The 14,908-nt window shown below is 38.6% G+C and overlaps 1 protein-coding gene across 4 annotated transcripts; it reads right to left on the bottom strand.

The window, feature by feature from the left end:
* Positions 1 to 3,189: 3,189 nt before the first annotated feature.
* LOC140876045 (G-type lectin S-receptor-like serine/threonine-protein kinase SD2-5) lies at positions 3,190 to 6,367 on the bottom strand. Of its 4 annotated transcripts, none has more exons than XM_073279898.1 (2): positions 6,241 to 6,367; positions 3,190 to 5,974 (listed from the first exon to the last, which is right to left on the bottom strand). In XM_073279898.1, exon 2 carries the CDS (start codon positions 5,851 to 5,853, stop codon positions 3,427 to 3,429), a length of 2,427 nt encoding a protein of 808 aa, XP_073135999.1. In that variant the 5' UTR covers positions 5,854 to 5,974; positions 6,241 to 6,367; the 3' UTR covers positions 3,190 to 3,426. The 4 variants fall into 4 exon arrangements, with proteins under 4 accessions (XP_073135999.1, XP_073135996.1, XP_073135998.1 ...); XM_073279895.1 differs by having other exon boundaries at positions 3,190 to 6,019; positions 6,164 to 6,360; XM_073279897.1 differs by having other exon boundaries at positions 6,164 to 6,360.
* Positions 6,368 to 14,908: the final 8,541 nt, after the last annotated feature.

Here is a 14,908-nt window from a genome sequence, read left to right as displayed (position 1 = left end):
AGGAATGGTGATACCCCGAAAAGCTAGAGGCATCAGGATTCCGAAAAGGTAGGGACATTAGGGTTGTTCTCTTGTAGGAGAATAAGTAGGGCTTGACGAGGTCGGACTAGTAGCTCGAAGATAAGGGAGTAGCTCATCTCGGATGGATTTATGAGGCTGGAAAGACCAAGTCCTTATGACCCCGTCAACACCTATTTTTTTCAGGGGCATGACCCCCACGTTTCCATAACCCCGATCCTTCCGGCTTGATCGGGCGTAACAGGTAGACGTGGGCAACCCTTGCACCCACGATCCAGATCGTGGTCATTCCCCTGAAATTGCGGAGTTGGTCTCTCACTTCAAGACCTATAAATACCTCGCCACAGGTATCAGTAGGGGGTACGTTCATCTCAATCTCAAAAACACTACATTTACATTGCTTTCCTTAAAAAGCTCACTCTATATCTGAGTCTGACTTAAGCATCGGAGTGGCCTTGCCGAAAAAACCTTCTGATGCCCCACTAACATGTTTTGCTACATTTCCTTTGTGCACAAGTATCCTTACCTAGGAGTAAAGTATTATATTCAGTCCACTACTCATCATTCTTATCAATCCGGCTAGTTCATCAGGCCCATCTAACAACCCTGACAACCCGGGATCCCGGTTCAGCAAAACCGCATAAGTCTACAAAGTAAATAAAATTATTGAACAGCAATGGATTCTATTTCCTTAATATTAAAAAAAAAACGTGTACGGCTAATTAGTTTTTGAGAAAAATTTATTTTCATAGTCTTGATATAGTTAAATTAAATTTACACTATATTATATTGATTCACTAAAGTTATTTCTTTTTAAGTAAATATTTATTATATAATATTATATTCTTTTGTTAAAATATTTTGATGGACTCATTTCCCGGTCGTTTGGTCCCTAGAGAAAATGACGGGGGACCTGTCCAATTATATTATGAAACAACAAATATACTTTATGGACATAAGGGTTATGACACGGTTTCACATACGAGTCGGATATCCGAACATATTAATGAAATATATTATTTTTTATGTCAAAAACATTACTTTCAATGTAGATATGGATCTGTCTCTAAAATATGATCTATCACACGATAGAAATTATCAATTTTCACATATGCTAAGATGAAAATAGGAGAACAAGAGAGGTTGCAAGTTTGCCATCCACTTGCTAAAAGGTTGTTCTTTATTTGCCTTTTTGTCTAAATCAGCGGTGTTTCCTGATCAAATTTACCCAATAAAGTGCTACCTATATAGCCAAGTTCAATACACTTGCTAGTCACAAATGAAAGAGTGGGTGCCCGGTTAGCCAACTTAAGGCTAAGGACTTTTGTGACTCTATGTGTAAACAATCTTTGTATAATATAATTTACACTTTTATATTGACATTTACTTTATCTTTTATCATATTATTATGTTGTGACGTACTATACGATGTTTAGATAAAGACCTTGAATATACTAGAGTACATGTAAGATGTGATAGTAGAATTGAATGACTATCATGAAACACATCTTATAATTACTGTATATTTTAAACAGTTCCTAGTCAATTGAGCCGTCCGCTAATAAGGATAAGGATCACTCGAGATTGAGACTAGTATTTGCGATGCCTAGTACCACGTTTCATTGGTATAGAACATAGAGATGTTCGAAGCATGCAAATGAATATTCATATGATGGATGATCGAACTACCCTATTCGAACTTTCCAAGTGGTTATCATTAATTGAGTGGATAAGTCCGCGGTTTTGGTTGTACACCATTAGTCCTTACTACTTGAAACATCATGAAGACTCTATATGTAGTTCTGTACTTTGACTCGTTTACCGACTCTATGAGGGTCATCAGGTGTCGAGATTGGGTACAGTTATGACACATATAGGAGTCAATACTTTGTTGTCAAGGATTCACCACACGCTTGCGAGTGTGGATATCCTATGCGATTTGAGGAGATATTAGTGTGACAAATCTCTGGCCAGAGTACATAATGTGCTTTAGGTTACTTGGTTTCCTAGTAGCACATGCGATGTCACTATTTGATCTTCAAGATGTATTGCATAGTTATCGAATCTCGAACGACTCTCGATGTACCAATGGTTGTTGATTCGATCGGGATATATGGTTGAAGGGACCGTACTGTACGCTAACCAAAACCTACTGGTTCTTGCAGGCACTATCAGTGATACCTAGGGAATCATGAGGCGATGTTGCTAGGCGCTCTTACCATGATTCGATGGGTAAGTCGGAAATTGTTGTTCCGAGTCACAAGGAGTTGTGAGCCCACGAATAGCTGTATCCCTGAACCATTGAGGGTTACACAAGTAATGGATTTCTAATCCCCGTTGAGATAGTTGAATTTAAAGAGTTAAATTTGGCGAAAGAGAAATTGGACTTCTTAACTAAAGGGAGTGAAATTTCCTAAAATGACATAGAGATGAGCATTTTTGGAAATCACTGAATTTGGATTCAAAAAAATTATCTTGACTTTAAAAGGTGCATAAATGGTTTTTGTGCACAGTGGTGAAATCAGTTTATCAATCGGAGTCATGATGAATTTTATATTAATTTTTATAATAAAAAGCTTGGCTTGTTGGGCTTAAGTTATCACTAATGGGCCCTAAGGTGTTAGTGTCCTATTAAATATATAATTAGTCCAGGACAGAAATTATATATAGGGGTTGATGGGATTTTCGAAAGACACACAATCACCTACAGTTTTCGAAAATCCTAGATTAATTCTAAGGAGAATTTTCGAATTCTGTCTCCCTTTTTGAGAAAATTCAGTCTGTGATTTTTTTCGAAAAATTACATTCTGAATTGACAGATCAAATCTGTAAATCTCTTCGATAAACATCTGATTGATTTCTAATCCAATCAATCAGAGGGTTTTAGTTTTCTATTCGTGGACCTAATTCAGGAGTTGATCGAGCGAGTCATCGGTTCCTGGGATTTACAACAAGAGCAGATTTAATCTGTTGGAGTCCATAGTTCAAGCCATAGCTTGAAGAGGTAAAATTATAATTGTTATTATTATTTTACTTGTTTATTTTAATCGTAAGGATTTGATACCCATGATCTGGAATCATTCCAGACCAAAAAAGAAAAATTTTAAACTTCCACTGCTCCGAGTATCAGATCTGACTGATCTGAAAACGTGTTCCAACAGCAAAATCTGATAAATTTACAAGTGAAAGATGTACATAAAAAAAGCCAGGAAATTATACACAGACAACATTGTATGTTCGTATAATCCGAGAAGATCTAAGCTTAGGTTTACCAGCAATTTTTCATGCTCAGCTGTATGTGATAATACTCTTGTCAGGTTTCTTCGACTAACTTAAGTTGTTACGTAGCCATAGCCCCCCAATGCAACATCTTATTCAGGTGTGGATTGAGCCTGTGACTAGTAGCTGTTATCTTGGACCTGAAAGGCGAACTGCCGAAAGATATGCATCACTATTATATGAGTCGGGGTCCGATGAAGTACCCCCATGACTCATTGACTTCAACGAACTCGATCCTATTTGAGAAGTGGTTGGGGGCCACGGCACGGTGCACAGCCCTTCAAGCATTTGGGCTACTCTTATCATGGGCGGGCGGAGCTGCATATCATCCTGTATGCACCACAGTGCCACTTTGATGGCTATATCAACCCTTTCGTCCTCTTCATCTATCTTCAGTTTAGCATCCATGATATCTTTCAGCTTCCTTTCTTCCATCATTTTGGAAGCGTAGGATGGGAAGTGGGACTTCTCTGGGGTTTCTGTGGGGTCGTAGTTTTTTCTACCACCGATTAATTCGAGCAATACCATCCCATAGCTATAAACATCGCTCTTCTCTGATATGGCGAAGTTTGTGATCCATTCTGGTGCAAGATACCCTCTAGTGCCTCTTAATGTGGTGAAAACATGGCTCTGTTCTCTTGTCATTAGCTTAGCCAAGCCAAAATCTGAGACCTTGGCCATAAAGTGATCATCAAGGAGCACGTTTTCTGGTTTTATGTCGCAGTGAATTATCTTTACATCACAGGCTTCATGAAGATAAGCCAGGCCTTTAGCCGTGTCCACTGCAATTTTGTATCTTGTTTCCCAGTCCAATATGAGCTCCTCTTTGTCTTTCTTGAAAAGCCATTTTTCTAGTGACCCATTTGCCATGAACTCGTAAACAAGAAGTCGGTGGGCTCCTTCAGCACAAAAGCCTTTAAGCCTCACCAGGTTGAGATGGTGGATGCTGCCTATAATACTTACTTCAGCTCGAAATTCCTTCTTCCCCTGCCCAATACCTTCCAATTTTTTCACAGCTACTTGAGTGCCATCAGGAAGCTTTCCCCAGTAAACGGATCCGAAACCTCCTTGACCAAGTTTCACTGTGAAATCATTGGTTGCGGTCTGAAGATTATTGTAGCTATACCGGATTGGCATCCCCGAAAAACCTTCCAAGAAATTATCCTCTTCTGAACTTCCTTTAGGAGAACCAGGGACTTCCTTGCTCTTCCTGAGCATTCTAAATCCAGCCAAAAGAAGACCAGATATGATAATAATTGTAACTATTACAATTACTATAATAATGACAACAGGGAAGCGTTTGTTGCCACCATTCCCACCACCACCTCCCCCACTAGAGATTTTGACAAAGGAAGTAAAGTCCGTCCCACTTGAGGATCCAACCATGTTTCCTATCTGACCAAAAAGAAAGCAATTCCCTGTGCTGCTTTCGAAGAACATGACACCACAAGAACAGTTTCTACGGCAAAAATCTTTGCAGCCATCTAAAGTATTGGTTTTAGAAAATGGTTGAACAAAATTCAGAGCAAAATAACCGATGTCATCCGCAAGACTAACGAGCTCCCCAGTAGTATCCGTACCGTTGTTGCATGTAGCTAAAGCTACTGACTTGCAAGAAGGAAGGGCTAAGGGACACTGGCACTTGTTGCCCGGATAACAGACGTAGTACGGGTCGCAAGCTGCGGGTCTGCTGCACTGGTCTGCGGGTATCTTTGCTGACAACGGATTCGTCGAACCACCTTGAAGCATGGTGAAAGTGATGAATCCATCGTCTCCTAAAACCGCCACCCATGTCCCATTAACACTGCTGTCTTGGGAGAAAATAAACTGCCATCGCAACACCTTGTTTCGATCATAAAATTTCCAAGAATTGGAACTAAGAATCGCAGAAGCAACGTCACCGCCATCTTTATTGATGGTTCTTCGGCTGTCTCTTCCCATAGACCAGTATGGCTGTGGCGGCTCGAAACCTGCCGAAAGAATGATATCTCCATGCCTAATCTCAAGAGAATATGTCAAGTTATTGAAGTCAGGTTCGCTGACAAGTCTCGTTCCTTCAAGTAACTCCTGGTTCGACAAAAGGGCATTCGTGGGGTAGCTGAAGCTTTGCCAAGCAACACTCCCATCTTTCCCCATCAAAACCAGATTACCAGAGTCCAGAAGCTCCATGGAAGAAACTCCTTTATTAGCAGTACCAGTGGACCAAATCGTGGATCCCCCGCTCTCTAAGTAAGCATTTCCAGTACCATCGAACACGAAGTCATCTGAATTCTGTACCGGGGAACCCCTATTGGCCGCCCAAACCATGGTGGAGCTACTTATGTGAGTTACAGCAACCAGAAACCGAGTGACATCCTGTGTGGTGATGAATCCAAAGGCGAAATTCGAATCGTTGGATAATAGAAACAACCCATCATTGTCTATCCAATGCATTTGAGATCCACGGAACACAGGATTCAATATCCCAATATTTTGAACACTGGCACCACATGTTTCCACCCAAGATAGAACAATACAAACCAAGATTGCAACACAGAGAACTCCCCTTCTCCCCATGAATGGAATTATCAAAGATTAATCAACTATTCAGCTGGAATCAAGCAAAACAATCGAAACCCTGGAACGAACCTGGCTTTTGAATCTCAAACTTCAAAGTCTTCCCACCTACAAACGTTGTCTGAAAGCACAAAACAAGAACAAGAAAGGTGAATTCTCGAGTGGCCTGTAACCAAGAAAACTTCACCAATCAATCCAAACTGCAAATCACACGATTTCAGAATGACCAACTATCATCATCATCAAAAGAAAAAAAAAAAAAAGGGCAAAAAAAAAAAGTGGAAGAATTGGCGGAGAAAAGGAGCTGTACGCCATTAATGAAGCAGAGAAGAGAAGATGGAAGAACACATACGACCAACGGAGTAGTAGCTGTCAAGAATTAAATACCTTCCCTAAGATTGAAGGTGAAAATTTTTACAAAGAAAAAATATTTACGTCAAGGGTCTTTCATAAATTAATTTCTTGAACTCTCTCTGTTTTTGTATATATATTTATATTCATCGAATCATCAAAAATTCAAAATGCGTGCGACTTGTGGAATAAATTATAGTATAAATATAATGGGAGTTTATGGGCTCTTGCATGTTCAGATTAAAGTGAGTTGTATTATTAGTAGGTGAGAAAGTACGAGATTTAAATATTGATTAGGTTATTGTGAATGATTTTACGTTACATATGTTTGGAGAAATCAAAATGCCATTCACATGATGTTTTTTTATTCAAATTATTCTAGAAACCGAAAAGGTTTTATGTAATTTGTATTGCAAATGATTACTTCCTGCTCATATTTAATATTGTTTTTTTTATGGATTTTATTATTTTGCATTTTTTTTAGAATTTTATGAAAATAATAACCTAAATTTTTTTGGAAATATTGTTTAAGGGAAAATATTTTTACTTCCTACTCATATTTAATATTTTGTTCTAATTTTTTTTTTTTTGGATGAATTTTACTGGTTGTTTCGAATTTATTCTTTAGCACTAGCAAATAAATGCGTGTGCGATAAAAAATATTAACGAAAACAATAGAAAGAAAAAAATATATAGTACCCGCTAGAAGTTAAAAAAAATTGAGTATAATTTTTGTGTTGTGTTGAAAAATATATTTTACCTAGATCTGAAAAATAATAAAATACTATTAAAAAAGAATGAATGAATATGTTTGGAATTTGGAAGAGAAATAAGAAAGTGAATTAGTTGGAATTTGAATCTAGAACCGAGAGAATGTGGAGAAGTGGGGTGATAGTGGTTTAGATATTTTAAAAAATAGACTATGATATCATTTAGTTACTCTAATACATCTACCTTAATAAATAGTAAAAAAAATTTGGATTTTATAAAAATATAACTAAATTTTTTTTTGGAAATATTTTTTAAGGGAAAATAAATTACTCGAACCAACTCCGATCGGGTAAAAACCTACCATGTCGGTTGTTTTTTTCGAAATATTGGGGTAACCGTTATTAAATTTTAATTTATATTATTTGAGCCAAAAACAAAGCAGGAATCGTAATACAACTTGTTAATAGTTAGCATGAGGTTGAGGAGATTACTAAACTCCAAAAGTTGTAAAAAAAACTAAAAATAATGAAGGGGAAAATGTTCAAAAGTAAGAGGTCAATTATATATGTTTTCTTATATTTTCTGATGTTTCGAATATGCAGTTAAGTTTTGTATTTAACATCATTTTTTTCTTGTTCCCTTCTTACTATATATCTTTTATTAACTAAATAAACATTAGAAAACAAGCAACTGTATTTTTAAATAGGGCTAAGATGTTGTCAAAAAAAAAAGGGCTAAGATATGAAAATTTTTTTAAAAAAATTACATTTTCAATTATTTTTAAATTTTGTGTGAAAAAAAAGCAAGCTTATATATTTGATAGGGATTAATAATTATCATTATATTAAAATAAAAAAATTTGTTTTTTTTTCACCTATACTCGATGGTATTATTTTTTGACGGGATACTCGATGGTATTATTGATGTGCCATAGCCATGCCATTTTCGCTGTCTGCCCAATAAATTCGGTAGCCTCATAAATTTTATTTGACTTTACTGTTTGAGGTTTTTTTAAAATAAAAGTTTGTAAATCAAGTTTTGACTTTTCCTAGAGTTTGTTGATGTGTTCAAACGCAACCAAATATTAATCCGCATTAATTTACGTATTTTAAATTTTATATGAAAAATAATGTATTTATATATAATATATAAAAAATAATATATATAGCGACATACTCCCTCCATCTTACTAATATAGGCAAGTTTATGTTTTCACACAGATTAAAATAATGTTTGGAGACATATTTTCGAAAGCTATTTTTCATTTTATCCTTTATTTAATGAAAATTTTAATATAATAAAATAATTGTACAAGTAGTTAATAATATTTACTTTAAAATAAGTAAATTAGTAAAAGAATATAAAATATACCATTAAATATGAAAACTAGACTATCTATTTGGGATGGATTAAAAAAAAATTAGCCTAAATGACTAGGACGAGGGAATATAACATACGAATTTTAGGATATCACTGGAATTATTTTATTTTTTTCATCATGCGTTTAGATTGAAGGATTTGAATAAATTCGGACTATAATTCTATTGTTTATATGAAATAATAAATAGAATTTTAACTCCAAACATTACTTATTTACCCATCAGTATATGTATATAAAGTACAATGAATTTCAAATAACACCATTATATTTATAAGTGAACATGAAAATCATTATGCTTAACATGAAATGTTATATATCTTTACTATTTAATAATGTGTAAATCCTTATAATAATTGTTTTGATCAATTTAATGTTTAGACTAATTTACCTTCTCTGAAAATTATAATTACATACAGTTAGTGAGTCAATGCCCCAAATTTGAATTCAAAAGTCAAAATCAAGCCCACTACGCCAATTGAATCTCACGTTGTCTGTCTCTCAATCTCATTTTTAGATTCACTCCCTCTTCTTCTCAACTGATTGTCAGGTGATGCTCTCAGTTTTTCTCTTTTCAAATATGTTCAAATGGCTCTTATCTCAAAAATCACTTCCTCACATGTCTTCTTTTCAACCGACCACCATGTATTAGGTAATGCTATCCATTTTTTATTTTCAAATATTTTGAGATTGATCTTATCATAAAAATAATGCAGACTCCATTGATCAGTTAATTATTCGATTTATATTTATGTATTATATTACACACGCAACGCATGTGTCCCGTGACTAGTAAATATATAAAGTGTGAATTTGAATTTTATGGTATTACTTATTGATTTCATGCGGGAAAATTGAGTAAAGCACTAGGTGGGCAACCTCCCAGGTAAAATGTGTCTTTTTTCATGCAAGTACTCATGATTTTGTATAGGTATCTTGGGTAGGATGAGCATGGTACTATTGACGGGTAGTATGAGCATGGGTAATATTGACGGGATAGTATAAGCAATTAAGCATGAGTACTCTTGACAGGGTAGTGTGATCATGAATATTCTTGACAGGATAATATGCACATGGGTACCCGTGACAGGGTGGGGTGAGCCCGGGTGGGGTGATCTGTACACACTCAAACAAGAAAGGTTAGACGGGCGTCATAAATATTTTCGGCATGATCACTCTGATGCTCAAGTCAGTAAAGTATTCATGCAAAGAAAAATGGAAATACTTTTTTTTTAAAAAAAAAAGTATATAAAGTGTTGGAGATAATGAATTGACTTCCCTTGATTTTACTTCTGTCGGGGTTATTTATAGGGCACCAAGTGGGTGACCATCCCGAGATCTCGGGTAGTGGTCATGATGTAGGAGGTAGACCACATTATGGTTTGGCCATGACTTGGAAACATGGGAGAGAACATGCCCCTTGATTATCGTTGAACGTGGTCAATGATGGATTGACTTAGTCTATATGTCTTGTCTGACAATGGAAGTCTTGAATGTGCTGGAAGTGCCTAGGATGCCAAGGCTTCCCTTTCTGACCAATCACCCTTTCCACCCGAGCAGTATCATTCTACCATGTCCTCCTGGGTACTCTTGTTCCTGTCAGACACTTTCCACTCGGTCCATCCCGAGCTTTCTCTTCCCAGCTAGAATCCGAGGATGACCCGACATCACTTATCTCAACAACAAAAATACATTAAAAATTAATTGATTTAAAATCCATTAATCCAACGCAATCTTGATATTTTTCAGTGGAACGGATTATATATGTTCCTCCTTATAGACTGAATACTTATTCATAAAAGGAATCCAATACTTAAAAGTTAAATCAAATACACAAAACTCTTATGAGACAATTTAATGAATTAATTTTATGAAAACAAAAATTATTCAACAGACTTATGAAAAAGATATTTTTTATTTAAAATACATTACTTTTCACTCTATATATAGATCGATTGAGCCGTCTTGCATAGGGGTGGAAAAAAAATCCCGAAATCATGACCATTCTCGAATCTCATCTCATTTTCGTCCCGAAAAAATCCCAACCCGATATTTTCTTGACCCGAATTTTCGATATTTTTTCCGTCCCGACTAATATCGGGAGAGGGATCAAGAATAAAAAATTTTCCCGACGGGATTTCTGACCCGTTCCAAAATAATATTATAATATATTTTATTAATAGATTGAACTAAATATTATTGAGTTTGAACTCATATAAAAATTAATTGTGGACTTAATTCGTATAATTGTTTATTGTTGGAACGATCGAATTGTAGAATTACGAAATGATATTTTATTTTTGTGTATTTTTTAAAATAAGTTAATAATTTAATTTATTCATATTTATAATTATATATAATTAGAAAAACATGTAGAATAATAGATCTATTTAACAAAATTTATCTAGTAATTTGGATCCGAACATTTTGTTAATAATAATTATTATTATTATCCAATATACAGTCTCACGTTCTTATCTTGACAAAACCTTGAAATATTATCCGAAATATTTTAATTGTAGTAGCCCGTACCCTAATTGAGTAATTAAAAGATTAATGCTAATTAAATAAATTGGGTATCGGACGGATCGGAAGCTCCGAAGGCACGATCGGAAGCTCCGAACAGGATCGGAAGCTCCGATGAGCGATCGAAGGCACCGATCGATATTACGTCAGGCATGACGTGTGGCAAGATCGGAAGCTCCGATCACCCCTATCCGGAGTCAACAATTGATATTTTGACACGTGGCAGATCAGGATCTTCGAAAGCTCCGATGGCAGGATCGGATGTTCCGATCGTTGTCTATAAATAGAGGGCCGAGGCTTCATTTCCAATTGCCAATTTCGAGTATTTCCCTCTTCTTTCTAGTCTATTCGAGTTGTTCTAGCCTTCCTAGGCTTGACCCGGCGGTCGGCGAGGCGTTCGGTAGTCGTAGCGAAGTTGTGCCCAAGTTCTGGAGGCATCGACATCAAAGGGCTAACGACAGACGAAGGTATAGCTTTTGCTTCCTATAAATATTTAGAAGTATGCAATAGCTTAGTTAAGGCTTTTAGAGCACTTTAATGATAGTAGTATCATTTGGCAGTGTAGAGCAGACTATAGGCGTGGACCTAGAGTTGGTAGAGCTTGCACTGATTTGAGGTACGGAAGTACTGTTCGAGATATCTTGACTGAGTATGCATGTATTATGTGACTGCATGGTTTATATGTCATTGATTTATGCTGCATTCATTTGCATACTGAGCTATCTCCTTCGAGATGTCTGTTAGTAGGGTTTTTCCCTATCCTGTTAGTGGTTGGACTTCCATCGATTTGGGTCCGGCATATCCACTGGTAATATGGTATGGGAGCCACCTCCTGAAGCGACGGCACAACGTGCTACATACCATGGCCCGGTCTGTCTCTGTTATCTGATCCTTGACCTCGAGTTTATAGGGAGTTCACTTTGCATGCATGTATACTCATACTCTCGTACTGAGCGTTTTATGCTCACGTCTCGTACTCTGTGTTTCTGGACACCCTATTCCATGGGGCAGGTTTGCGATTGGACGAGGCGGGTGGATCCAAGAGGGGCTAGTCAGTGGTTGACCAGCGGGAGCTTCGTCTAGGTTTTATTACTGTTGTTTGGGTTGATACAGCTATTCGATTTGGGTTTTATATTATTTGGATAAATTACAGATTCTTTTACTTGGGATTGTATAACGTTTATGGTTTCCGCAGTTTTATTCTGATATCTGTTTAATTAAGTTAATTGCATGTCTAAGTTCTGTTTAGTAGGTGATTCGGGTAAGGGTCACTACATTTATGGTATCAGAGCATGCATAGTATTCTTGGGATTTAGACTCTGCATAAGGTAACCGTGAGGTATTTTTGTAGATGGCAAATCGTGATGACCGGAGTTCTCATGGCAGTATTGGTGGGCATTGGGGTGATGCCGACCGGGAGCCTCGTTGAGAACGGCATCATCGTCATCATGACGACGAGCGTTTCACTGTGCGTCGATTCTTAGCTATGGGTCCTAAGCCCTTAGTTGGAAGTGAGTCTCCGGAGGATGCGGAGAATTGGTTAGACCGCATGGAAACGACTTTTCAGACTTTTCACTGCACCGAGGAGCAGAAGATGGAGACCCTTGGCTATCTTCTGGATGGGCGAGCCCGTAGATGGTGGAGGTTTACTTCTGCACCCTTTATTGCGGCGAGAGGAGTGGCCTCCTGGGCCGAGTTCCGCACAGCTTTCCAAAAGCGGTATTTTCCTCCTGCACTCCGTCAGTCGAAGGCAGGCGAGCTACTGAGTCTGCGACAGGGAGCCATGTCTATCGATGAGTATCAGCAGAGGTTCTTTGATCTGCTATCCTATTGCCCCGAGATTGCTGATAGCTCAGAGATGAAGTATAATCTGTTCCTTCAAGGCCTTAACCCTGAGATCCATGACCGTGTGGCGGTTGGCGACGACATGTCCTACGAGGGTTTGGTGAGCCGTTGTCACCAGGCGGAGGACAGCATTCGGCGGAACAGGTCTTTCCCTCAGTCGAGGCCTGCTAGTTCTTTGGGTCCCCGTGCCCAAACTTTCAAGAAGTCTGGATCTACTTCTTCCTCTGGTTCTGGAGGTGTTGTCCGTTTCGGTAAGAAGGACAAGTGTGATCACTGTGGGAAGAACCATCCATCCGACAAGTGCCGTAGAGCTTCTGGAGCTTGTTTCCGTTGTGGAGAGACTGTTCATATCCGGAGGGATTGTCCACTGTCTGGGGGAGGCGGTTCTGTTTTGGTTCAGGATCGGGTTCTCAGGCCACCGTTCAGCAGAGGTCGCAGGGACAGCCTGCTGGGAGTTCTCATTTGAGGCCACGAGCTTCTGGCCAGGTGTTTGCCTTGAGGCATGATCATGCAGTGGAGGAGAATGAGAAAGTCATCGCAGGTACATTTCTGCTTTATGGAATACCTGCTCTTGTACTTATTGACACTGGTGCATCTCATTCCTTCATTTCTGCACGTTTTGTTAAGAGACATAAGTTACCATGCATTGCACTTGACGTAGTGATGTCTGTTTCTACTCCGATGGGCCAATCTGTTTTGGCTAAGCATCTAGTGATGAGTTGCCCTTTAGAGTTCGAGGGTAACATTTTGATTGCGAATCTCATGGTCCTGGCGATGGACGACTTTGATTGCATTCTGAGAATAGATATGTTGACTACCTATCGAGCTTCAGTGGACTGCTATAAGAGATTAGTACGCTTTTATCCGAAGGGGAGTGAGAGCTGGTTTTTCTATGGTGAGGGAGCGTGACCCCCGATGCCCTTGGTATCAGCTTTGAGAGCCTGTCGAGCTCTAGAGTTTGGCGGGGAAGGCTACCTTATCTATGCAGTTGATTTGTCCGCTGAGAGCGTTGGGATAGAGAGCATTCCTGTTGTGGATGAATTTCCAGATGTATTTCCTGATGGGATTCCGGGTTTTCCTCCTGCTAGGGAAGTCGAGTTTGGCATAGAGTTGATGTCGGATACTTCGCCTATTTCTCAAGCACCGTATCGTCTGGCTCCGTCAGAGATGCGTGAGTTGAAGAATCAGCTACAGGATCTTTTGGACAAGGGGTACATTCGTCCTAGTGTATCTCCTTGGGGAGCTCCTGTTCTCTTCGTGAAGAAGAAGGATGGGTCGATGCGGCTGTGCATTGACTATCGGCAGCTGAATCGAGTTACTGTGAAGAACAAGTATCCTTTGCCTCGTATTGATGACTTGTTTGATCAGCTGCAGGGCATGTCAGTTTACTCTAAGATTGACATGAGATCTGGGTATCATCAGTTAAGAGTCCATGATCAGGACGTAGCCAAGACTGCATTCCGTACTCGCTATGGGCATTATGAGTTTCTAGTAATGCCATTTGATTTGACTAATGCGCCGGCTATATTCATGGATCTGATGAATCGTGTTTTCAGGGAGTATTTGGACAAGTTTTTCGTGGTCTTCATTGACGACATCTTGGTGTATTCGCGTAATACGGAAGAGCATGTTTCTCACTTGCGGTTGGTACTGCAGACTCTTCAAGATGAGCAGTTGTATGCCAAGCTAAGCAAGTGTGAGTTCTGGATGGATAAAGTGGTCTTTCTTGGCAATATCATATCCAGGGAAGGGATTTCTGTTGATCCAATCAAGATTGAAGCAGTACTTAATTGGTCGCGTCCGACGACAGTTGCTGAGATCCGTAGTTTTCTGGGTCTAGCAGGGTATTATCGTCGCTTCATTCTGAACTTCTCTCAACTAGCTCGACCTTTGACGCAGCTTACCCGCAAGGGTGTAGATTTCGAGTAGTCCTCCGAGTGTGAGGAGAATTTCTGCGAGCTTTGACGGCGATTGACTTCTGTGCCGGTGTTGGCATTACCGTCAGGATCTGGAGGGTATGTGGTTTACACGGATGCTTCTCTTCAGGGGTTAGGTTGTGTCCTGACTCATAATAGGCATGTGATCGCATACGCTTCTAGACAGCTGAAGCTTCACGAGGACAACTATCCAGTCCATGATTTGGAATTGGCAGTCATTGTGTTCGCTTTGAAGATCTGGCGTCATTATCTGTATGGCGAGAAATTTGAGATCTTCACCGACCATAAGAGTCTCAAATATTTGTTC

The sequence above is a fragment of the Henckelia pumila genome, chromosome 1 (assembly GCF_033568475.1).
Source record: "Henckelia pumila isolate YLH828 chromosome 1, ASM3356847v2, whole genome shotgun sequence".
NCBI lineage: Eukaryota > Viridiplantae > Streptophyta > Magnoliopsida > Lamiales > Gesneriaceae > Henckelia > Henckelia pumila.
This window is presented reverse-complemented; position numbering and strand designations above follow the sequence as displayed.